Source organism: Nomascus leucogenys, chromosome 24 (assembly GCF_006542625.1).
Source record: "Nomascus leucogenys isolate Asia chromosome 24, Asia_NLE_v1, whole genome shotgun sequence".
NCBI lineage: Eukaryota > Metazoa > Chordata > Mammalia > Primates > Hylobatidae > Nomascus > Nomascus leucogenys.
Genome location: NC_044404.1, coordinates 3,925,744 through 3,950,375, shown reverse-complemented (window position 1 = coordinate 3,950,375; position 24,632 = coordinate 3,925,744). Strand labels below are relative to the sequence as shown.

At 60.4% G+C, this 24,632-nt stretch overlaps 1 protein-coding gene and 1 long non-coding RNA gene across 8 annotated transcripts in view; one reads left to right on the top strand and one right to left on the bottom strand.

The window, feature by feature from the left end:
• PRDM16 (PR/SET domain 16) overlaps nt 1-13,063 on the bottom strand; it is a 362,171-nt gene extending 349,108 nt beyond the window's left edge. For both annotated transcript variants that reach the window (XM_030805535.1, XM_030805536.1), the window contains exon 1: nt 12,951-13,063. In XM_030805535.1, coding sequence (XP_030661395.1) covers nt 12,951-12,987 — 37 coding nt within the window. In that variant the 5' untranslated portion in view covers nt 12,988-13,063. The remainder of the gene's footprint in view (nt 1-12,950) is intronic.
• Nucleotides 13,049-22,487, top strand: LOC100589237. Of its 6 annotated transcripts, XR_004028437.1 has the most exons (8): nt 13,049-14,021; nt 14,195-14,906; nt 17,330-17,433; nt 17,596-18,398; nt 20,764-20,806; nt 21,491-21,594; nt 21,812-21,866; nt 22,360-22,484. It is a non-coding gene; the product is annotated as an uncharacterized LOC100589237 (long non-coding RNA). The 6 variants fall into 6 exon arrangements; XR_004028440.1 differs by lacking the exon at nt 17,330-17,433 and having other exon boundaries at nt 17,791-18,398; XR_004028436.1 differs by lacking the exons at nt 17,330-17,433; nt 17,596-18,398 and having other exon boundaries at nt 13,262-14,021.
• Nucleotides 22,488-24,632: the final 2,145 nt, after the last annotated feature.

Here is a 24,632-nt window from a genome sequence, read left to right as displayed (position 1 = left end):
ACTTCCCCTCAAGGAAGACCACACAGGGCCTGACTGCACAGGACCTGACTGCAGAGGGCCTGGCCGCGGGGGCCTCCCACCTTCCTGGTCACACCAGGGCCCCCGGGCCAGCCTCCTGCCCATCAAGTTCCCGGGGTTTGGTTCAAGGTCATCTAACGTGGTGGAGCCTCAGTTCACTGGGAAGTGAAAGCAAGGTGCCGTCTCTGAGGCTGGAGGCTGGGGGTGTTCAACTTTGAGGCATCAAGGGAATTTCAGAAGCCTCCACATGTCAGGGGTGCAAGGCTCGGGTTGGGGCTCACGGGGGCTTCACCACTGCCTTGGCGCACCGTGGCTTCATCTGCCCATCCCGCCTGCTGGCCCTGAAGGCCCCTGCCTCTGGGTCTGTCAGGGGAGCTAGGGATGGCAGGGTCTTGCTTTTGCAAAACTGGTGTTTAGTCAGGGCAGCAAGGAGTTGGTCTCCCTGGCCCCCGACATGGGCCTTCCATGGGGGCCTCCCACGTGCCCTGTGGCCAGGCTCTACCCACTCTCTAGTGACCGACACCTAGGGGTGGGAAGCGGCTGTGTGGCCAGGAGGTCCAGCTGTCCTGCCCAGTCCACAGCAAGGCTTCCTGAAGCTGCCCACTGCTCACCCCCCATGCTCACGAAAGGAAGACCAACCCTGGCCGCCGCCATCCCTGCAGGTGGTGCCAAGCAGTAGCCTATACTCTGCAGAGAGAGAGCTGGGGACTGTCAGAAAATGCGAGTCGGCACTCTCCCCACCTCATCCCTGCTCCTCACACGGCCACACTCAGTCTGGTGGGACAAGGAGGGGGCTCTCCAGGGGCCGGCTGGGCCAGGCTGCAGGAATGGGCCTCTCACGCCCACCGTGGCCACCAGCCCCCCGTTCCCTTTGAACAAGGGTCACCTGTCAGGAGCGGACGCAACCTAAAACCCTCTGTAAAGAGCACAGAATGACCCCTTATCAGGTGCCAGCACAGGGGACTCGGGGTGCAGCCGCGAGGGGCCTCGAACCCAAGTCCCACGGCCGTAATTAGCAGATGAGATTCAATAACAAACAGCAGCTTTTAGCGGCTTTATCTAACCTCGGGAAGGTAAGACTGACACCTTCGATGGAGGGAAAGTTAAGACTCCGGGGCCTCTGCCCTGCGGTTCGGATTCCCCGCCATGAAACCAGAGAGCCCCTCGTGGCCACGCTATCTGCCCCCCGATTCTCTGAGCTCCCTTACTCTCTGCTTTTTTTAGGCCTTTTGTTCATGAGGACACCGGGCGGAATGTGCAGACCCCGCCCCCCCCCCCCGCCCCAGCCACCCCCTCCACATACACACACACTCTCAGGCACACAAGCTCTCCGGGAAGCGTTGGGTGCTCGGGCCGGGGTTCCGCTGCTCATGTGGGCTCATGGTTGGAGACGCCGAGTCTCTGGGGCTCTGAGATATTAACAATCTGCCATCGTCCCAGATTCGCTTGTGGCTGCTCAGATTTCCCCGGCCCGGAAGAAGCCGCCCAACATGTTTCTCGGAACAGAAATCCAGGAGCAGTTGCCCGGTCCGAGGGGAGAGCAAGCTGGCCTTGCTCAAGTTTGCTTTTTCTCAGGCTGCAGGCTTAGGGGCCCGGGCCTCCCGTTTTTGCAAAATGGATTGTCAGCCGAGTTGATGAAACAAAATTTGGGGTTTCAGAGGACACCACCCAGCATATCTTAGTAGATCTGATTTTTAAAGTCATGTCAAATCACTTCCAGGGAAAAATTGATCTGTCTCTGATAGCTTTTCCTCCTGCCAACGTGATAAATAAATAATTAGCCACATTGTCGGGCTGTTTCATTAAAGAAAAGGATGGCTGGATGGGCCGGGGTAGAGAAACCGATCGGAAAGCGCGGGTCGGCCGTAAATCCCCGGTGCTTCGTGGCACCATTTGTATTCTGTCAGTCACTCGCTGTACGCTCAGCCTGGGCTGGGAACTGAATACCCCATTCAGAGAGGCACTCGCACGGCGTGTTATTGCAATTTAATATTTTCACACACAGACACATCATTATCTGGGAACCTGACACTGGCAGCATAATTCTGTAATTTTTCAAGAGGGCCTAATTTTTCTAAATGCAAGCACCAGGGCCCGGGATTATCTAAACAGCCTCGTTTCCTCTTTGTTTCTTCTCAGGGGTTATAGCGTGCGGAAAAGTGCTCCGGATCGCTGCCGCCTCTCCACCTTTGAACTTTTCCGGTCTCTTCTCCCACAGCGACCAGCTGCAGAATGGCTTTGGGCTGGGTGGGCACGAGCTACAGAGGCGACCAACTCTGGCGCCACGGAGGGCTAAGGATCGAGGTGCAGCCGAGGCAAGTGGCTCTTTCAAGGCACAAGAGGGCAGGGAACTGTGTGATGTTGCTGATCAACAAAAACAGAGTAGCTTGGTGGGCCCTCTCAGGCCGACCTCAGAAGCACACTTGCCTGCAGGTGTGTGTGTTGTACACAGACACAGAGCACACACACGTCCGCACACTCCCTGGAGACAATCTCAACATGCCAGCCAGATGAAGGGGTATGTGAGGGGCCACTTCTCCCTGAAGCAGTCTCAGCTCTGGCCAAGAAAACACCCTCTGGTTTTCAAGTAGTTCAGAAACGCATCGGCTTTTCCAGGAATAAGAGCCTGCGGGTGATTTGCAAGGAAGGCCAGAAATCTCCCAGGGAGCCAGCTCCTGCGGCACGTCCCTGGGGCCAGGCCGCTCCATGCTGCTTGCTGCTGGCTAAAGCAGCAGTATTTTCACCAAGTCAATAGACACTCTCTGCGTTACAGGCTTCCTTCCGAAAGGGACCCAGGGACCTTGGGACAGTCCCCCTGACAGCCCTGCAACCGCACCCCAAAGGAGCCCTGTGCACACACAGGGGCTGGGCCAGCAGGGCAGCCCGTGGGAGAGGGATGACAGCAGCCCCTCTGACATGGGGCTGGAAGGGGCTCTCAGGCCAGCACTGCCGAGGGATGCTGACATAGCAGAGAACTCTCCATCCCATCATGGCCTTCACTCGGGAGCATAGTCTGAGGCCAAACAGGCCAGGGCAGCGGCGGAGATTCCGGGACGCGGCTCTACCAGGGAGGCGGTGGGCAGCAGGGAGTAAAATGAGGATTAATGCCCAGAGCCGTCGGAGACAGTCACGCCAACTTCCTGTTTGCCCGGGGAGCACCGCAGCCACCCTGCGGTCACCATTTGGGCTCCTCTGGTGAGCGTCATTTTTGGTCTTTGTTTAAATGTTTTACGGACTGATGTGACCAGCCTCTCTGACGAGGCTGTTACAGCCCATTGGGCAAAGAGAAATGTCTGGGCATTTTTCAGTGCGTTCCCCTTTCCCTGGGAGACCCAGCTACGGGAGCCATGGCGGAGTCTATTATGGAAATCCATAGTTGCTGTAATACCTGCGGCCAGGTCTGGATCAGATACAGGGATTCAACCATGTCACAGGCAAGAGCTCCCGGGCACATTCAGAGCCCGTTCCTCACGCATGCACCCCGTCATTTCCTCCCTCCACTAAAACGTTGGCGGTGTCCTGCCTGCCACAGGTACTAGAGAAACGAATTTCATTTGAACTACCGAATTAAAAAGAGAGAGACAGAGGCTCACAGCAGCTAAGAACATTACATAACCCTCCTCTCTGGCAGCCTCCCTTCCTCTCTTCTGGGCCTTTCGAATGTGAAACAGGGCTGGGAACAGGCACCTCCGCGCCAGTGCAAAGAGGAGGCCCTGAGCCTCGTGTCTCCAGCGGCGGGGGTTGGGGTGAGCTGTTGGTCGGATTCTGGCTTTCCTGCCATCTTCGACACCATGGTCCGGACCCCCAGGCGAGGGACCACTCCCTAGTGAGGACACAGAGTCTGTGTGGAGCTGCTGAGCCCCGACTCGCCACAGTGGGAGGCAGCCTGTACCATCCAGAGCTCGGGGACCCTGTCTCCCTCCAGGTGGGCCCCTAGCATGCATCCTGCAGCTGGAGAGGTCCTCTGCCCCCTGACATGCAGGTCTCGGAGCCCGGCACACAGGAATCCCACCACACCGTGACTGACACCGAAGAAGATGAGCGGACGGATGGGAATGGAACTCCCAGAAGCCCCCGCCCCCTGCAAGAACTAGGAGGCCTCTGATAAGAAAAAAGGTGGCACGTGCCAACAGCTGTTTCCACCCCAGGACAGAGGCAAGGACGGAGGAGACCCAGGGAGGCTGAGTGTGAGGAGGCAGCAGGGGAGGCACCCACTGCATGTGGCAGGGGCCAGAACAGATTCTGGCATCTGTGCCTCCTAGTTTGAAATGAGCAGCTAATAATCATTGCATGTTTTATTTCAGGGCTGAGCTATAAGGCAGGAGTCAAAGTGGTTCTCCTGCTACAGGCTAGGGGAGACCCCAGTGTGGTTTGGCTTTACGATGTGGTCTGGGCCCTGCCTACAGCAACGCTACAGTGCTGGTGGTCCACACACGGGGCCTGGCCTGTGAGCACCTGTGGCCTGCACACCCACCCCCCACAACACCCACAAAGGCTGGGGCTGAGGACTGACCAATCAACTTCCCAAACAGGCCAAGGAGATAAAAACAAAACTCCCCATCTGACTGCCTGGCTGATTGGTGGAGACATTGTAAAGCACCCCAGCCTGGCTCCAGGACCCCAACTTCCAGGAAAAAGCACCCACTAAACACCCTGGTGGACCTTCCAGGTCCTTCTGCGCAGACACCCCTGCTGGAGGAACAGGTTCACACGAGTGCAGACACCGCAGCACTTCAACCAAGTTCAAACTCACTTTTATTCTCCAAAGTGTCCTCACCTTTACCTGGTTTCACAAAGGGGAGAGTCCAGCAGCAATGAGGGAGGGGGACCAGCAGCAAGCCCAGGCCAGCCTGGGGCTGGGGACCCTGGGAGAGCGGGACACGCACACGATGCAGAGTTGGGGTGAACATAGCCTGGGTTTCTGGGGCTGATGTGGGACGCTCCTGAGCCTGTGTCACAGGCCAGGGCCCGGGCCCGCGGGAGACCTCGCCAGCAGCCTCCAGGAGGCCCGCGGACCAGGACTTCATCATATTCGCCCCAAACATTCAGCTTTGTTACTCTCCTAAAGTGGGAAAGGAGACAAAGCTACTGATTTCCCAACTCCACAGCACACCACACGGAAAGCAAACTGCAGGCCTGGAGACCTGCCCTGTGGGGGTCACTTCAACGGGGACTGGCCCCAGAGCCAGAGGTTTGGGGCAAGCCAGCCAAGATGCAGACCAGCCCCTCTGAGAAGCAAGAAGGGGCTTCATAACCCAAGATGTGTGCTCTGTGGAGTTTCCTGTGTCCCCCCCCAAAAACACCCACCATCACCCCATGTTTAAATTCCTTATAGAATATACATTTGGTGTCAGAGGAGAAAACCAAGCCTAAGTATATCCAGGTAAGTTGGAAGGCTAAGGAGGGACAGGGAATAGTCCGTAATGTGCCCAAGGAAGCCGAGCAGGTTTCTGGGAATAAACTAAGAAGCCCCGGTAAAGCCTGGAAAACCTCTCCTCGCACACCCAAGCGAAGGCAGCCCTGGCCCCTGGCCTCCAGCTAAGCCGCCTGAGCCCTTTCCTTCCTGTTAATGCCCCCTGGCACTACCTGTGGGCGAGGAAGGAGACAGACACCCTCGGAGAAGCCCCAGGCTCCAGTGCTTCAGCCTGGGGACGCTGAGAGCTGACAGAGGCTGAGCCCATGTGTCCCTGCTCCTGCATGCCCAGACACCTTCCCTGAGCCACTCCACGCGGGGGACCAGCCGGCGGCCACTAGCAAGGGCTTCCGTGGCACAACTCAGCCTCCTCAGAGCACATCTCAGAAGCAGGAAAAGCAAACTCTTCCCTCGTCTCCCCGCCCCAACAGATCCTCTGAGAGCCCCAGGTCCACACCAGCCAGACAGGGAGCACGTATCCCACACCCTCCCTTCATCCAGCAGAGTCAGTGCAGATGTGGCCAGGGCTGCGGCAAAGACGCAGATCGCAACACACACGCACACTTGGACACACGCACGTGCTTGGACACACCCCTTCACACACCCACGCTTGATGGAGCATGGGCTGGAGCTGCACAGTGTGCTAGAAAGCCCGTTATCCCGAGAGGAGCGCAGGGCTGGTGGGTTTCCTCACAGCAGGCTCAGAAAGCCGCTTTGCCAAGCAGGGCCTCGAGGTGGGCAGAGCAGAGGCTGCTCCTGGTTCTGCACATTTGAAGTGGGCACCCCACGCGTGGGGGGCTTGGCTCACTCCTGATCAGGCCTAGTGCGTGACTCCTCCTCCCCCAGGGAGGATGGTGGGCAGCAGCTGCTGAGGTTCTGCAGCCCTGGCCTCTGGGGTCCCCTCTGGCCCGAGGTAGATTGCAGATGAGCCTGTCGCCGCACCCACTACTCCGCCTGAAGAGTGGGGTTCAGGCCAGAATGAAAAAGTGACCCCTCCTCACCGGGTTCGTTTCAACACAGGCTCCATGGCCTCCAGTTTGAGAGGTGCGTGTGCAGGCTTGGAAACGGCACCGCCATCAGCACGGAAAACGCGCATGGGATGGAGAGGAGCCTTATTCAGAGGAGATGAAATAGTCACTAGGACCCAGCCATGTTTTAAAATGATTATAAATTATTTTAACAGTGCATTTGCAAAGGGTTATAAAAACAGCCATAATATATTTTTTTCCTTAGATTCTAGAATTACCAGTGTGACAGCTAATGCAATAATGATTTGTTTCAAATGCCAGTGTTTAAGCTGATTTTATACATTTTTCCAGTAGGCCGCATTGTAGTTAATGAAATTAAACACACCAATCGCATTTGTCCCCAGGGGACGAGGAACTGAACACACCACTGGTTTATTTTTTTATTAAAATAAATTGCAGCCGGCAAGATGGACTAATTGCATACAGAATTGAAAAAGAAACATTCCATTGATATAATTAAGCCAATTTTCATGGACAGAAATAGTTATAGTGGATATAAAATAAGCAAAACCTTCACCAGAATCTGACTTCCCTCCTTTTCTGCCCAAAATGTTAACTATTAAACAAATATGATCTTGGAGCAGCCGGCACTCCTATCTTCAGGCCTCAGGGCATTGTTCCTGCGTCTCAGGCTAGGCCAGCCAGGCAGGCCAGCCCAGGCACCTCCAGACCGCGGAGGATGTGATGGCAAAAGCCCAAGAGTGAAGTGGTCAGAGCAGGAAGAGGCCACCCCTCCCCTGCTCTGGGCCCACCGAAGCTTGGGAGCACTCCCGGCCCAGGATGACCACCGTGGCCCTGGCTGCAGCCTAGGAGACACCCAGACTTGAGAGGAGCCGCGGCCCACACCAGGCTGGACCAGGGATGTTAGCTGCCAGCCCCTTCCACCCTGCAGCTCAGACCAACGGGGCAGCAGCAACTCCACCTCCCCCTGACTGCTGGATGGTGGGTGGGAGGGTGCTGGTGGTTATTCCCCTCCAGATCTGAGGGGTGGCAAAGGGCAGGTCCTACACCTCCTGGGCCAACCTGAGCCTCCTGCATTTGCTCCCGATGAAGGCAGTGAGTGAGGAGGTGTGGAGGGTACAGGCCAGGCCACCCGACCAAGGCTTCTGCTCCTCTGTGCCTGCCCTTGGGGACAGGACACCCACAGCAGGGGCAGAAGCAGTGGGGGACGGAGCCCAGCGGGAGTCCAGACCGGGCAAAGCAGGAATCCAGCCTGCAGGTGTGAAGTCACTTACACGCTGGACGCACATGACGTCCTGCCTGCTTTTTAAGAACAGACCTGCTACAAGTTGAGCACTGGCCTTGAGAAAATGCATAAACCCTGACACACACACACACACACACAGAGAGAGAGAGAGAGAGAGAGAGAGAAAACCCCTATGGAATTAACGGCAGCCTGCCGTGCTCTGTGGGGGAGGGGAATGCTACATAAGAAGCCCTGGAGGTCTTCATTTCACTGAATTTCAGTGGAGCCCTCAATTTGCTGTGTGGCCTTCCAAGAGTTACTCCACCTCTCTGCGTCTGGGGTTTCTCACTCCCAAAAGTGGTGCCTGCTCCTCTGCACTCAATCTTCCCAGGGTCAGTGAAGGGAGGAGGTGTCCTGTCCCCCAAGACGGAGCCCTGCCCGTCTCCCGAGGTTGCTGGCAGGGGCCGGGCTGCGGATCAGACTGGGCAGGCAGGTCTACCCTCGAAAGCCGGACCCTCACCCTCTGCCTCGGTTTCTCTGCACCGTCTTCCCTCCCCCTACAGCCCCTACTTAAACCCAGGCGTCGCGCGCTCCAGGGTCTCTCGGGGCGCCAGTCGGGATGCCGCAGGGAACCCAGGCAAGCGGAGGGAGGGGGGGCCTGGCGCCCAAGGTGTCCCGCATGAGGTCGAGGGTCGGCGGTTGGGGACGCGGAGGCCGCCCTCCTCCGCAAGGGAGGCCAGGAGGAGGGGACCCTCGGATCCAAGCTGGGGCTTAGACGGGGAGAGCGCCGCTCCCGCTGGGCCAGGGTCGGGGCGCCAGGCTGCGCGGTGTAGACGCGGGCGCTGCTCCGCGGTAGCTGGCCGCGACTTTGTGCGCGGGGAGCGGGAAGTCGGCCGAGACTACCGGCCGGCCCGGGGTCCCCCAGGCCCCGCTCCCCGACCCGGCCCGCGACGTCTGCAGCCCTCGGCGGCCCGATTCTGAGCCCGCCGCCGCCGCTACACCGCGGCGAGGCCCCAGCCAGCTGGCTTCGCTCGCGAAGTTTCCTTCCCGCACGGGGAAGTCGCCGGAGCTGCTCGTGGTCCTCCCGCGCCGGCGACGGGAGCTGCAGCTTCCAAGACTCGTTACACGGGTTTGATTCAAAACCTGATAAATTGTATTTAACGCTATTTGAAAATTTTAAACGAAATTATTCAAAAGATTTTTAATCCTGGATAATTTTTGTTGAAACTCTAATTATACATCACCTTAATTACCAGCCCAAGCCCCCCAAGGATCCCTAATTGCCTCCTAATTGAATAAAACAGGGGGCTAATCGGGCCCACGGCGGCCCAGCGAGCTGCCACCAGCCTCGCCTCCCCTGAGGGGCCTGGTGGGGGAAGCCCCTGGCTGCCGGGCCACCTTCACCCAGCCTCCCGGCAGAAATGGCAGACCTGGTCCCCTGCCCTGCGCACTGCCTACAGGAGGACTTGGGAGCCGAGGAAGCCTTGGGGCCAGGAGGGGCCAGGAGGTCGGGCCGGCACCTGCTCTGGAAGAGCCCCTCACAGGACAAGGAGGACGCCCCGAGTGGGAGTCTGGTGGTTGGCGAGCCTAGGGCATGGCCGGTGCCTGTCCCCAAGGAGCCCACCCAGCAGTTGCTCCACAAGCCAGCTTGGCAAGCCCCTCCTGCCAGCTCCAGAGCCATGGCACACCTGCGCAGCCAGGGGCAGAGGGAGGGGGCCTGTGGGTGACACACAGTCCGCTGCCGTGGGGCAGCAAGCCCTGGCGGCCAGCCCTGCACTCCACCCCTCCACTGAAGCCTCTGTGTTTTCGTTCGAAGCGGGGCAAGACGCTGGATTCCCGCCGGACGTCCTGGCGCTGCTGCCCTAACCGGCCTCCAGAGGGAAGGCTGCTGTCCTGGCTCCGGGGAGTGGACTGGTGGAAGGGGCCAACTTCCCCAGGGAGGGTGGGAGAGGGGAGGGCACAGCCAGCCTGGCCTGTTTCTGCGGGAAGAAGGAAGGAGGCTGTGAATTGGGCCTCCAGCTCCGCTCACCTCTACCCTGTCTCCAACACACCTTCCACACGCATCACCCTCAAACACAAGCAAGACACACACAGTCCCCATCTAGTGGGGGCTGCAGCTCCCCCACCCCAGGGGCTAGATGGGACTTGTGGAGAGGACACTCCCCCAGCCCTGGGGTATGTGGCATCTAGGACATGGGGTCTGCCACCTAGGTGGGGATCAGGCCTCAAGGAGCAGCTCTGATGGGGGTGCCGACTGGCACATCCTCCTCCTGTACAGAGGCCCCCAGCTGTGCTGTGAGGGGGGTGATGGTGGTCCAGAGGGCACCTTGGTGGTGCTAACCCCCCACCTGCCCACCTGGCTCACAACAGCCCTGGAAACAATAAGCTTTTGTTAGGCATTGAGTTGGTAAATGTGGGGCCGCAGCGGCCCCTACCCCACCGGTCCTACCGCCCTGGCTTCAGTAGGGAGGACCCTGTCCCTGAACTGTCCTCACTCTGTTCCTGGCCCCCAGGCTCAGGTGGGGGAGGCTGTAGGTTTCCCATCAGCTGAGCCACAGCCCCGGTTTGGGTGCCCCAGTGGCCACCTCTGTCCTTGGAAAGCTCAGCTGGAAGCCCAGGTCACCCCCGGAGCCGCCACCATTCAGCCCTTCACAAGACCCGACCCAGAGGAGTAACCCACCTGAACTGAGGCTTGGAGTGGGGTCTCCAGGGAAACACAAACGAAATTACACCTCCAGATGCACACTCGGCAGTGGCCCCCAAAACGCTGGGCCATGGGGTCACCTCCACTGGCCTGGTTGCTGTTCTGTGCCCAGCCTGAATACCAGCCTGGTAACCATGACCTTGCCCCTGCCCCAACCCACAGTCCCCTGAGCTGGTCAGCATTGTGGCGGGGGGGAGGACCTGCTGGCTGGAGTGCTGGCCCTACCGCCTCTGATTCGGGTAATGGACTGTGGTCCCCGGGGAAGTTCACATCTGCTTAAAATATCGCCTGATGAAATGAAATTCTTCAGCGGATCCTGCCTTGCTCAGGGCAGGGAGTGTGATCCTGAACCTGCCTCAGCCACCTTGGGGGGCCTGGGGACAAGTGGTCCCAGCTGTGGAGCCTGGAAGGAGGGGTTCCCAGCGCTCGGCCAAGTGTGGACAGAGGGCCGAGGCCTGGCAGTCACCTCTCATGGGGTTTTTCCTCACTAAAGACTCTCGGGAAAAGGAAGCCAGCGCTCGGCGCTCCCGCTGGGCCCGGCTCTCTGGCCTCCTGGCCAGACGGCTGCCAGGCACCAGTTCTGGTCCTGAGCGGACCCGGTCCCGGGCCACCTTCCCCACCTGGCAGAGGTGGAGCCGGCGGAGAGCTGGGGCCTCTCGGAAGTTTCCAGGGCCGCGCGGGCGCGCCGAGTCCGCCTCTCGCTTGCAGCGAAGGCCCGGGCGTCAGCGCGGCCGCTTTCCCCTTTCTCGCTCCAGCTTAGGGCCCATCCTGGGCGAGGGCCTGACCTGGCGGCCCACACGCAGCCCGGTGGTCCCGACTCTGAGCAGGCCCGCGGTGCACACACAGAACCGAACCCGAACACGCACACGCACACCCCACGCGCGGAGGGCCCGCAACGCCGCACACAGACAGCCCCTTCGCGTCGGCGGCGAAACGCCCGGTCTTGTTCGCACCAAGAGGGGTCAGAGGTCACGGGAGGCAGAGGCCAAGGGCACCCGGCAGCGGAGCGCAGCGGGAAGGGGGCGCTTCACCCAGGGGCCGGGAACGGCCGATGGCGGGGCGCAGGGGCGTCCGACACAAACTCGGGAGCTGCTTTTCCCTGGTGCACAGAGCGCGGGGCCTACGGCCGCGGGGCAGCTGTTGGGACGAGCCGGGCGGGTCTCGAGCCGAAGGAGCGGAGCTTCGGAAAACCGCCGCGAGTCCCGCGCCCACCCGGCTCACGTTTGGGGGGCTCGGCCCCGGGAGCTGCGAGGCCGGCCTGGAGGGACCCGGCCCCGGAGGCGCGGACGGAACGGCGTGGGTCGGGCAGGGACCTCGAGGGGAGCGGCCCGGGCGTCTCTTCTGTGGGTGGGCGGGCGGGCGGCCTGCAGAGGAGGGGGCGGCGGGAGCAGGCGGCGCCGATTCCGCTCCGCGCGGCGCTGGCCGCTTCGCTGCAGCCGGGGCTTCGGCGGGGCTGCGGGAGCCGCGCTGGCCGGGCCGCGGCGCCGCCTCTCCTCACCTGCCCGCCCGCCTCACCGCGGATGGCGCCGGCGACCGGGGCTGCGGGGTGCGCGCGGGCTGCTCGGAGGCGCTGTGGCGGGCGAGGGCGCGGGTGGCTGGAGCACCCGGCCCGCGGCAAGGACCGGCTGGCGGCAGGCGGGGCGCGCGGAGCCCGGCGCTCGGCCGAGACGGAGCGAAAGAGAAAGTAAGACCGAGGACCGGGCAGTCTGGCCGGGGCAGCTCTGTCCCCGCCGGGCCCGGCCGTGCCAGGCAAGCGGGTACAGAGGGGTCCACGCGGGCCCGAGGGCGGCAGCGGCGGGTCGGGAGGTGGCCGGGTGGGGACCCTCCTGTCGGAGGCACGGTCGCCCCGGCGGCCCGCGCAGGCGGCCGGCGTCCCAGAGGAGCGCCCTCCACCACGCGGGCACAGCCGGGGATAAACTTCGCGACCACAGTTCCCAGCCCCGGCAAAAGTCTCCATTTTGCTCCCCAAGTGGCTGCGGCTGTCCCGCCGTTGCCACCCCTGCCCCTGCGTCCGCGGAGCCGGGTGGGCGCCGGCCCGCGCCCCCTCCTCCGCCCCTCCCCGGCTCGGGGTCTCCCTCCTCTGCGCCCGGCTGGCGGACGCCAAAGGCGGTGCTCTAGCGCCCACTATTTCAAAAGCCCGGAATATGATTTGACCAGGACTGAGAGCCACTCGGAGAGAGAGAGGGAGAGAGCGAGCGGGGAGGAAAAAGTTGCTCTCCCCTTTCGTCAACTTTTCGCTAACTTTCACTTTTCGCTCCCCTCCACCCCCGGCCCTCCCCCTCCGCCCCCCTCCCCGGCCCCCACCGCGCGCCTCGGGTTCCCGGGCCCGAGCGCCTGACACTGGTTGGGGGGGAGGGGGTTCGGCGGGGAGGGGGCCGGCGCCTTCGGGGAGCGCGCGGCCCGGGCGCCCGGAGCCTCCGCGCCGAGCCCGGTCGCCCCGGAGCGCGGGAGGCGGAGCAGCCCCCCGGGCCGCGCGGCCGAGCCGGGGGCCCGGAGCCGCAGGCGCGCCGGCCGCGCCCCGACGCGCACCCCTGGCCCGGGCGCCCCGGCCCGGCGGCCCGGGCCCCGGCGGCGCGGCGCGGCCGAGCGCGGGAGACTTACTTTTGGCTAGCTTCCTCGCCCTCGCCTTGGATCGCATGGTGTCGGCTCGCGGAATCTCTCTCCTCCTCCTTGAGTCCAGAAGCAGCCACACACTATCTTCATCTCCCCAGCATTGTCAGTTTGGACACCTTCGCACATGCGCACAGAGCACTCAATCTGACACCCCTCGCCGGGGCCAAAAAAACTTTGCAATGTATTCATCATCCTCATCGTCGCGCCGCCGCCGCCGCCGCCGCCGCCTCGGCGCGGGATTGGGGGGCTCTCCTCGGCCTTCTCCGTCTTCGTCTCACTTATCTCTCCCCCCCTCTCCCCCCCTTTTCAGCGCAGCTCGGAACTGGCCCTTTAAGAAAACATTCCGTGTTCGGCGCTCCCGCCCGGGGCCCGCACCCCGGACACTTTAAAAGGACCCAGGTGGCCCCGGAGGCGAGGTGACTATCCCCCCACCCTGCCCCTGCGTCGCGGCGCGTCGTGCTCTGCTCCCGCCCCAGCCGGGGCCGAAGATGGGGCGGCGGCTGCGGTTTTCCACACGACTTCCTTGGATCTCCGGGCACACGCGCCGATAGTTCGGACGCGAGTCCGGGCTGGTTTTGCTCCGTTTTACTGCGTTTTATTACTAATTTAAAAGCTTTGCGTTCCCTGTCGCCCCGGCCCGCTTTTCTCCTGCACTCTCCCCTCGGCCCCCGTCCCCGCCCCGCGATCGCTGGAGGGGGCGTCGGGGATCGCGCGCCAGAACCCGGCTCCTCCGAAGCCCCCTCCGGGCCCCACCGCCCCCCTCGGGCCTCCCGGCCCCCGCCTCCTCCCCTTCGCCCCCACCCAACGGCTGCTGCTTCGGGCTTCGCGGCTCAAAAACAACAGCGGAGGCGCCGCCAGCTCCGCGCTCCGCCACTGCCCAGGCCGGCGGGCGGCACTCGGACCCGCCGCCCTCGGTCCCTCGCGAGGCCGCGGAGGCCAACACGCCTCGCACCGGGGGACAGCGCGGGGGCAGCCGTCCAAACACCAGGCGTCCTCGGCTGGTCGTCCCAGGGCGCCCGCACCTCTCCGCCCGCGCTCTCCTGCCGCCGCGCCCCCAAGGTGAGTACCCGGCTGCGCGAGCGCCCGAGCTGGGCCACCTTCGGGGACCCGGGCCTCTGGGGACACTCCCCTCTGGCCTCTCGGGGCCAAGGTGCGTAGCGGGCGGAAAGGCCGGCGGCGCAGGTGGAGCAGCTCGGACGGGAGCCGACCAGACGCTTCCTCTTCCCCTGTAGCCCCCAAACTCCGAGGCGCTGCGGCGGAGGGGCCGGGCTGAGCGCAGGCAGGGTGGCCCCGGCCCAGGAGCCTGACGGCCTGAGTGCGGATTTCTCATCTGAGTATCTGGGAATCGAGAATGAATTGGAAGGAAACCGAGGCGCTGCCCTGGCCGGGTTGCTGCCCCGCACCCTTCTGGAGCACCGAAGTCCTGCCCGGCAACGGGACTTGGAGCTGCCGCAGAGTCAGCCTGAGCCTGAGGCAGGGGTCGCGCCCGCGATGCGGGGTCTCTCCACCGCCCCGCGAGGCTCCTGGCCGTGCCCTCCCTGCCCTTTGTTGTGTAATGAGACCTGTGGCGGCTCCACTGAGACCCACACGTGCAACTCCGCGCCTCCGCGTTAAAGGAGGTGAAACGCAGCAGCCCTGAGAAACCCCGAGACCCCGGTGTCCTAGCAGAAGCAGCCCGGATAGGGAGGGGCGCGGGGCCGGCGCTACCCCAGAGGAAAAGCCCAGCGGAGCCGGGTTGGGCAGGAGCCGGCGGCGGCGGTGCGCTGGGCCTTCTGCCTTGGATCCTCCGCAGTCGGCACCGCTTCCCTGCTCAGATTCGAACCCAGATGCGGCTCCCAAGGCTCCCACGGCTCCAGGGTGCCCAGTCTTGCAGCCAGCTCGCCGCCCGAGCCCCGGATGGAGGAAGCGCTCACTGGCCGCTACCTCTGCTGTTTCTGGCACCAGGTGAGTGTCGCCTAGAGAAGGACCATGAGCAATGGCACAGCCCCATTCCCTGCCGTCCTTCCGAGGGTCTATCGACCCCTTTACCCACCCTCCCCACACCCTGACCATCTTTCTACAGGGACTGGGGGCAGAGAACAGTTCAGTTTACAGGCCCGGCTCTGGAGGTCTTGATCTGCCTAGCCAACTAGGGCACCGCTGCAGGTCTGCACGGCCAAGGCCGGTTCTGAACCTGCTCACCCCAGTGGGTGGGAGGTGCTGGAGCCCAGGAACACGGGCGCTGTCCTGCCTAAACCCTGCCAAGGGTAGGCTCCCGACGGTGGGCCCAACCTGGCTGGAGCTGCTGGCTAGAAAGGACTCAAGGTCACTCCCGTATCTCTGCACCCAGGTCCCCTTGCTCCTGCCTGAAGCCTCCGCAGGTTGGGGAGGAGGCCTGGGGAGGTTACTATGGTGCCTGCGAAGCACTCGCACCTGCAGAGAGGGTCCCTTCCCCACCCTCACCCTGCAGCCCAGCAAAGGCTTCCTTTGCCCCTGGCCTGGAGGTAGCCAACAGATGCCAAGGTTGTGTAGTCCTGGCCTTCTTCTACGGGTGCCCCAGCTCTCTCAGACCCTGCCCTCCACCAGGCTGTTGGGTAGGGATGAGGTCACGGATCTGCCTGGGGAGGGGTAGCTGCCGGTCAAGCCTCGCCAGGGAGACAGCCTGGATGCCTACCCGCAAGGCACTGATGCAGCCCTGCCTCCAGTGAGGCAGTGTCTCCCCAGCCTGCTCAAGGAGCCCAGGCAGGCTGTCCCCAAGGCCATGGCCCTGGCCGAGGTTGCGTCCTGGCCTGGCCAGGCCCTGCCCCGTGTGGCCAGACTTAGAAGTGGAGAGCAGGTCAGGCATTGAGGAGTCCCATGGGGAAAAGGGGTGAAGCAGGGAAGATCAGATGCAGGTCCTCCCTGGGGCCCAGTTCTGTGTCCCTGCCTGGCAAGGGCTTTGGGGGGCTTGGAGAACAGGTAGGGCAAGTGTAGGCCCAGTGGGGAAAAGGTTGATACTAAAAGGTCTAAGGGCCATTTTCAAACGAAGTCTAGCTCTGTAGAGCCTTGGGGCTGATGCCAGGCCCTGGGGCCCCTGCGCTGGGATTGTAAGTGCTGTGAGCTCATTCCTACTGACCTCCTCGGGTTGTCCAAGGACAGTGAGTGTGAGTTGGCCACATAGAGGCTCCTACACTGGACAACTGCACGCTGCTGTCAAGTTCCAAAACCAATTTCATAGCTGGAGTCTTGGAGGCTAGAGAGGGGCTTTAACCACCAACTTCTACTGGGGTCTGGGCAGAGAGGGAGTCCATGGAAACTCGATTTCTCCATAAGCCCTGCAGACTCCCAGTGTTTCTAACGGCTGGAGACCCATGACCAGGTTAATTCCTTAGGGAAAAGGCCAGGTTTGAGAGCCAGAAATGCTGCTCCTGCAGTGCTGGAGGAAGCATCTTATTAGTGAGTAGGAGGCCCCCAAGCCCGAGGGGTTCCCCAGAAGCCCATGGAGTAGCAGAACTACCATGCCGGCCTGCCCTACACTCCCGGAATCTACAAATACATTCTAGGGCTAGAGGGCCCCTTCGCTTGGCCAGGCCTTGTGCCCCATGCCAACTGGCAGGGTCAGAGCTGCCCCAGCTGCCCCCACCCCCAGCCCCTCAGGCCCCAGGGAGCCCTGCTTCGGGCTGTGTGTGCAGGACAGGAGGTGGGCATGGCACCTGGCAAGATGGACTAACCTCACCAGGTTCTTACCCCTTTCCCTCCCGCTCCTCTGTGCTTTTTGAACTTAGCCATGGGTTTTCAGATACTTGGCCTCAGGCTCTATTGAATTCCAGTCAAGGTTTTACTCACTCCACACCCCCACCTTGCTCCTCCGGGTAGCAAAGAAGCACACAGCCTCTGGTTTACCAACGGGCTTTCCTGGGAGATTGGAAATGCCCCAGGTGGGATCCAGACTGCCAGCGCTCACCCCACCCCCAATACGTGGGCCACTGAGTCAGGCCAGGATGAGGCTCTGGCTCTCTGGGCATGTTCTCCTGCCCCACACTTGGTGACAGAATGTCTCCCAGACTTGAGCAGCAGGGGACAGGAGACCACAGGGGCCCTTGGGGATGGCTGACTTGGCTCCCACTAGACAGAGGGGAACATGGAGGAGGGCTGCTTGGATCCCATACCTCACAGGGGACTCGATGGGGGCTGAATGCTGGAAGGAGCCTGCGTTTGGTCTAGAATGGTGGGGGTGGGTGGGAGACACAAGTCATGGAAAAGGCCCTTTCTTCCCTATTGAGACCTCCGAAATGACTCGAAGTGGGTGCCTCCTCCAGCATCTGCCTCAGCCGCACACTGGGGCTACAGGAATCCCCCCAGACCCTGGGGTCAATATTTCGGGGCTCCTTTGAACCTTCTCACCCGAGGCCTGGGAAACCTTCCTGTGCCCCAGAATACTTGGAGAGGACAGGACACAGGTCCCAGTTGTGGCCCAGTGGCGGCAAGGTTCCGTTCCCTGGACTGCTCCAAGGTGGGGGCCTCCCAAAGCGGATACCCGATTCCTGGTCCCGCAGTGGGTAGCTGGGAGGAGTGGACTTCCCAGGAATGTGAGCCATGTCGCTGATTTCGAACAAACCCCAGATGTGTGGAAACTGACTTATTGTGATTGCAAGAGGATCCTTGTCCCTTGCAGATGGGCAGCTTCCGGGGACCGGCTTGCCATCGGCAGGCACGAGGCTGTGGCCACCCCAGTGGAGACCCTCTGCCCGGCTTTGTGTCCTGGCATCCCCACCAGGGTGTCCAGCTCTCCTGCGCAGATGTCGGGAGTATCTGGAGGCCCCATGGGCCCTTCAAGGGCCCAATCCGGAGTGCTTTGTTTTGTTTTAAGAGATTGAGACTGTGAACCTGAACTTCCTTGATCTTCTCCCGTTGGGCCCAGGAGGGAGCCGAATCCAGGCCCAACCGGGCTCACTGAGAAGGTGCAGGAAGTCCCCAACGACTCCTACTCGTGTGCGGCCCATACCGGGCCAGGAAGCTGCAGTGGCTGAGCCGCTGGGTGTCTGCAACGGGGAGCGCCCACGCCGCTGGGGGCAATAAACGGAATCGGTTTCCCACCCTTTCCCTCTTGATCTAAGAACCTTTAAAAATCTGCCAACGAATGCCGTTGCCTGGATGCGCTGCGTGTGACCTTCAGCCGTGTGTTCACGCGCGCCCGCAGCCGTGGAGTGGCGGTCCCTCCTGCCGCCCGCAACCCCAGGGCCGCCGGTCTGCCCACACCGGGAGCAACTTCGTTACCCACAGCGCCCGCGTCCTGCGGCTCGCGCGGAACTGCGCGCGGGAAGATGGCAGAGGGATGCTCCAGAACGCTGCTTGCGTAGACGCTGCCGCTGCCTTCAGATCCCAATTCGGCCGCGCGCGGTTGGGGCCCTGGCAGCAACGAAAATGGCGAGCCTCGTAGCCTTCCGGGCCCGGCGGCCGCATTCCGGGAGTCGCCAGGTGGGAGCCCGCCTTCCGCGTCCCCAAACGCCCAGAGCCCGGGACACGGGCCGGCGGCCGGGTCACCAAGCCAGTTCCCGGAATCGGCTCGCGCCGGAATCCACATTCGGCTTGCAAAGCCAGCTCCTGCCGTCTCTCCGCAGCGCGCCCTGCCACACACTGCCCGCCCACTTAGCCTCAAAACCAAATTTTGCCTTTGATCCTGAGAGATTAATACCCCACAGGTGAAACCGTGGAGACGGAGCTGCGGTGGGTTTCTTCACGCCTCAGTTTCCCCGTCTGTGAAATGGGACCAGGCGCGCCTGTGCTCCGCCGGGAGTTTATTGCAGGGCTGGCTGGAAAGAATGCCTGGGTGGAAGCCGCCAGGCGGAGGCCCAAGGCCGCCCACCCCGTGGGCCTCGTTTGCTGAGCGGGGGTCAAAGGCGTGCGGGACAGGGCGCGCCCCCCGGCGGCTCTGGAGGCGGCCCGGCCCGTCCCTGTCTCCTCCCCTCGCTCCCCCTCCCCCGGCCTTCCCGGAACTCTCCTCGCCCGCTGGGTGGAGGAGGGGCGAGGGCAGACTCCGCCGCCCCCGGGGTCTCCTTCCTCCCACCCCCATCGCAGAGTCTGGCTGGCTCTGAGCTTTCCTCTCAGGTCCCTTTGGGTCTCCAGAAGCCGGGAGGTTTCGCGCAGACTCGAATGTGAGATGGCACCACCCAGCACCCCAAATCCTGCAGAGTGTGGAGGGGATTTGGGGAGAAGGCAGGGGCTGCCGGGACGCTCTAGCTGCTGGGAGTAGGGGACAGGGGGCCTGCCGGGGAAGCCGGTCGGGGGAGGACTGGAGACCCAGGTCCCCCTAGATACAACGAACCTCGCAGGAGGGAATACGTCTTCCCCGTACCCACTTCCGAGGACGTAGGTCTTTTGGCACCGGCGGCAGCCGCGTTCCCACACATCTGGGCGGGGCCCCGCAGCATGGCCTGGGGAGCTGAGGCTTCGGGATCCGGCACAAACTACCTCTCTGAGTGTACACGGAGGAGGTGGGGTGTGGAAAGCAGGGGGCCATGGTCTGAGCAGATCTTCTCACCTCTGGGCCTCCCACCTCCTGGGGCAAGACCTACGGGGAAGGACCCGAGGGGAGTGGGGTGTCCAGAGGGACACCCAAGGGTCTATCCCTGCGAGCTTTGCTTTCTACTAAACCAGTAATCGCAGTGGTGGTGGCAGTTGAGACACGGCTCAAAGAGCCGGCAAGAATAGAGCAGAGACCAGGATCGCCCCAGGCAGGGAAAAAATGACCAATTCTGTAGAGCGACCCAAAGGTGATGGAATCACTCGGGCGTCCTCCTGGGAAAGGGCTGCCTGCCCCTGCCGCCAGTACACCGGCGCCCATGCCCCGGAGGCTGGAGACAGCAGCCGGGCACAGGTAACTCAAGAACTCCAGTCCCCTCACCTGGTGCCGTGCTGTGGGGCGCCCTCACCCCCACACTTTGGGTCCCTAGGCCTCCTCATCAAGGCAGGGGTCCTGAGTGGCAGGAACACCCCTGTGTGCAGAATAGTGCCCCCTGCAGCCCCCACAGGTCACCTCTTTGAGGACCTAGGTGGGGCCTGCCCTGGGGACTGGGGTGAAGAGGGCAGGTCCAGCCTTCAGCAGCCCCTCCCCCATGACTTCAGTGGAATTACAAGCGGAACACCCAGGGCAGCTCCCGTAGGCGGCAGAAGGGAAGAGGGGAGGGCTTCTACTGAGGTGAGACAGAGTGACCAACCCCTCCCATACCGTCAGCCTCCCTCCCCGCTCCACCCTTCATTGCTGGGACCCCAGGGCCCATAGACAGCTGGGGGAGTGGGGAGACAGGAGGAACTCAAGCTCAGCTTCTGCCTCCTGTCTCCTGGGACCCTCGGGCAGCCCCTCCAGCTTCCTGGGAGTCCAATTTCCCAAGGTAGAACAGTGGCGGCAGAGCCTGGCCCCGTGGTGGGGCGGCTGCACCCAGGTGAGTGGCTTGCAGTTCCTGGAGCCCTGCAGGTTGTCGGAGAGGCAGGGAGCCCTTCTCCCTCCCGCCTGCCCTCTTGCACTTCCTCTCCCAGAACCCAGCGCTACTCCCAGAGGCTCTGAGCTGGAGCCCTAGAAGGTAACCACCTCCTGGCTGGACACAGAGAGGGCAAGTTGGGGCCAGGCGTGAGGACAGGTGCCCCAGGAGCCACCTGCTCCACTCATCCACGAAGGCCTTAACTGGCTTAGGGGCCCCCAGCTCCCAGTCAAGCCCCGCCCTCCTGACCTTGTCCTGCCCTGTTGCTGCCAGTCAGGTAGAGGTGTCTCAGGGCCAGCTGGTCTCCTGGCAACTGAAGCCCGCGCTTCCCTTCCATTCACTCATTCCTTCCTTTCCTCACGCAGGAGGCGCTGCAAGGCTCAGTGCTCCTGGAGCTTCGAGTCTACGGTATGAGTTAAACAGAAGGGTATCTTCTCCGTCAGATCTACAGGAGGGTGTCTCCTCCATCACACCTGGAGCTTCCAAGGCATTTTACCCAAAGCTCCAGCACCTGGCCCAAGGCTGGGCTGTGCTCTGTCCTCAGTGAAAGAATGGATGAGTCACAACTGAATGATTGAAGAGCTGAACCAGTAGGTTTCCCTGGGGTTTCCACAGGCGGTTTCAGCCCAGGGGAAGACCCAGGGAGACGAGGGCGACCTTGCAGGACGTTGTGGTGTGGAGGCAGCAGCCTGGGGGAGGGACTGTGCTGAGTGCCTGAGGCCGAACCACCCCTCTGTAACCTCCATAATCCATCAGGTTTCACAGGGCCGTCCTATGTTCAGTAAGCCAATGCTAGGACCATGTGACGAGGACACAGCAGTGAACAGCTGCCCAGGCCCCTTGCACTGTGTTTGGAAAGGGAAGCTGGCTTGTTCAGGGGTCCCCAGCAGGATGGGGGGCGGGGGCGGGGACCACGGCAGAGCGAGAGTCCTAGGAGAGAAGCTGGTCCACCCACAGGCTCCCTGGCCTGGGTGCTGCGCCAGGCAGGGTGCTGGGCATCGTGCTGCTCCCTTCCCACCCCTGGGCTGCAACTGGGGGCTGTGTGGCCTTCCCAGTCCTGTGGTGGGTGCTGTGATTGTGCCCACCTTACAGATGGGAAAACTGATGCTCAGAGGCTTGAGCAACCTAGGCAAGGACCTGTCCTTAGAGGCAGAAGCAGGACTCAGAGGAAGAGCCCTCTGACCACAAAGCCCCAGGTGACTTACACTGCAGGGATGGCTCTTTCCGGGGTGTGCAGGGTGGCAGAGGTGCCTCTGCGGAGAGATCCCTGCCTGGGACCCTTTCCTGGGGCTCTTGTGGTGCTGGGAGTGTGAGCACCATGAAAGCCCCACTACAGTCATGCCACCCAGAGGGCGCTCTGGCCTCTTTGTCACCCCTGTCCTTCTGACAATGACCAATACGCTTATTTGCCAGGGTCCAGAAAGACTCAGCCACTGGAGTCTGTATTTCCTGAGTCCGCCTCTCACTGGTAAGTCCTGAGCCCCGTTCCTTCCCAGCACCCACTCTTGGAGCAGCTATCCAGGGCTGTGCTGTGGCTGCTGCGGTCAGGGAGAGGTCGCATGCTCCAGCCAGGGGCTTTGGGGGCTCAGTTTAGAACTAACATGCCAAGCAAGTCGTGCTGAGTGTCTGGGCTTCTTCTAGGAAGGTATTTCCAATCATCAAATGTGCCATTAAAAAAAAATGCATGTCAGTTAAGTGTGCACTAAGCCTGGACCACATGGGACATAGTTGTTCTAATAAACACAAATAAGCCAGTTTTCACATTAGAGAAACAACAGTTTCTTGTAGAAATGTGGTGCTTTTAAAAGAGGTTAATTAATAAACAGCAGGTAATTGTTCGTGGCACATTGTGGCAGAGGGTAATTTTCATTTTAGAGGATGGAAGGGCCAAATACCCCTCCCCACTCAGCATTTTTCTGTAATAATCACCTCAGCTTCACCTCCGCCTTTCATTTTTACAGCTGGAGCTGTTTATCATCGCTCCAACTTTCACTAAAAAGGAAAAACTATCACTTAAACAAAGCCATTGAAACCCCAGCATCATATGTGGATTTTTTTTAACATAAATAAATCATACAAACTAAGATTTATGTTCTTGGAATGATGTCATTCATTGAAGGCTGCCTTCCCAATCAAAGCCGTGTTTAGTGATTTTTCTTTGGTGGGTGTGCTTTTTGCTAAATAGGAAAAACCCTTTCGGTCATCCTTGCTGCTGTCTTTTCTCGGTTTGGCCCAGAACATCAGAAAGGTTTCTCCCTGGGCCAGTCCACAGAGCCAAATGGTGAAAACGGTTTTAACTCCATAGACTGCTTTTAAAGCCTTTGCTTTTGAACCGTTAAGTCTGAGATTAAAAGACTGTTAAACCTTCCCTAAGAATGTGTGCAGGCCTCAGCAGAAGTTTATGGTCCTCCCAGGTCTCCCAGAGCCTGGAATGAATCTCGCTGCAGAGTAATGCATCTGCAGAAGCTTCACCGAATTGAAATGAGTGAGGAGCATTAAAATCAGCACACGTGGATAAATAAGATGTGGCATATCCATGCAGTGGAATACTATGTTGCCACGAAAAGGAATGAAGAGCTGACACTTGCTACAACATGAATGAACCTGGAAAACGTGATGCTCCATGAAAGAAGTCAGTCATAAAAGGTCACACTTTGTGTGATTCCATTTACATGAGATGTCCAGGATGGGCCAATCCATAGAGACTGAACACAGATTAGTGGTTGCCTGGCTGTAGAAGTAGAGGCAGTAGTACCCTGGGCCAATGAAGGCACTGGGAACAGATGGGCCACACCAGAGTCCAGCTTCAGCCCTCCAGGCATTGAAAGGAGACCATTAGCTGGAAGCCAGTGGGAAGTTGGGCTGACTAATAGGGACAGGTGTCCAGGAGGCTGCAGTGTGAGGCTTTCATTTGTTCGAGCAACACACATTCACTGCACTCTTACTGTGTGCCAGGGACAGCCATAGGCCCTGAGGCTACAGCAGCAATGGAGACAGACACTGTTCCCATCAAAGTCATGTTTTGATGGGGAAAGCAGCAATAAGCCAAATACATATGGGTCTGGCGTGCCAGGCTAGACATTTCTAGTGCAATGGACATGAAGGAGGAGAGAGGTGAAGGTACAGTCTTCAATTGGTTGTTCAAGAAAGGCCTCACTGAAGTGGTGACATTTGGGCAGAGACGTGAGAGAGGGATGAGGGAGCCACCCAAGTGTCTGGGAGAACAGCACTGGGGCAGATGGAACACCCAGTGCAAAGGCCCTGAGGCTCCAGTGACCAGTGTGGCTGCTGCAGAAGGACGGGAGGGGAGGAGGGGAAAACCGTGTAGAGTGGCAGTGCGAGGACAAATTAAGGCTGCAGATGGAATTAAAGTTGCTCTCTCAGCTGATTTTAAAGTAGGGAGACGATTCTGGATTATCTGGGTGGCCTTAATGTCATCATAAGGATCCTTAAAAGTGGAAGAGGGAGGCAGGAGAGTCAGGGTTAGGATGAAGAGGAGATATGTGAGAATATGAGGAAGATTCTCCCAGCTGTGCTGGCTCTGAAGACAGAGGAAGGGCCCATGAACCAAGGTATGTGAATACGGACAGGCTCTAGAAGCTAAAAAAGGCAAGGAAATGGATTCTAGAGCCTCCAGCAAGGAAGGCAGCCCTACCCATGCCTTGACTTTAGGACACTGAGATCCATTTCGGACTTCTGACCCACAAAACCAAAATCTAGTAAGTGTGTGCTATTTGAAGCTGCTAAGTTTGTAGTAATTTGTTAGAGCAGCCACCAGAAATTAATATGGGGAGGAAATAGGGATTTCATCTGTCCATGGTCAAGACATGCCAGGGGTGATGAGAATCTGAGCCCATCTCACCTAGGTGAGAACGAGAGAGTGATGACCACAGAACAGTGGTGGTGGCTATCCTCACATCTGGCTCCTTAGCCACCCATGCCAATATGGACTGGCTGCCTTCTACGTCTTGTCCATGGCCATTCTCTAGGGAAATTCCCTTGCATCTCCTGCTACCTTTACAGACTACATATTTTGTTGGATTACTTTCTCATTTTCATGAAGCATATCTTCTTGTAACTTCTGATAAAAGATGCATAGGAGATAAATATTTTAGGACTTCCACAGTACCAGAATGATAGTTGAGCTGGGTATAGAATTCTAGATTGGAGATGATTTTTTTGTTCAGAATTTTAGAAAATGTTGCCCCATTGTCTTCTTGCTACCAGGCAGCTA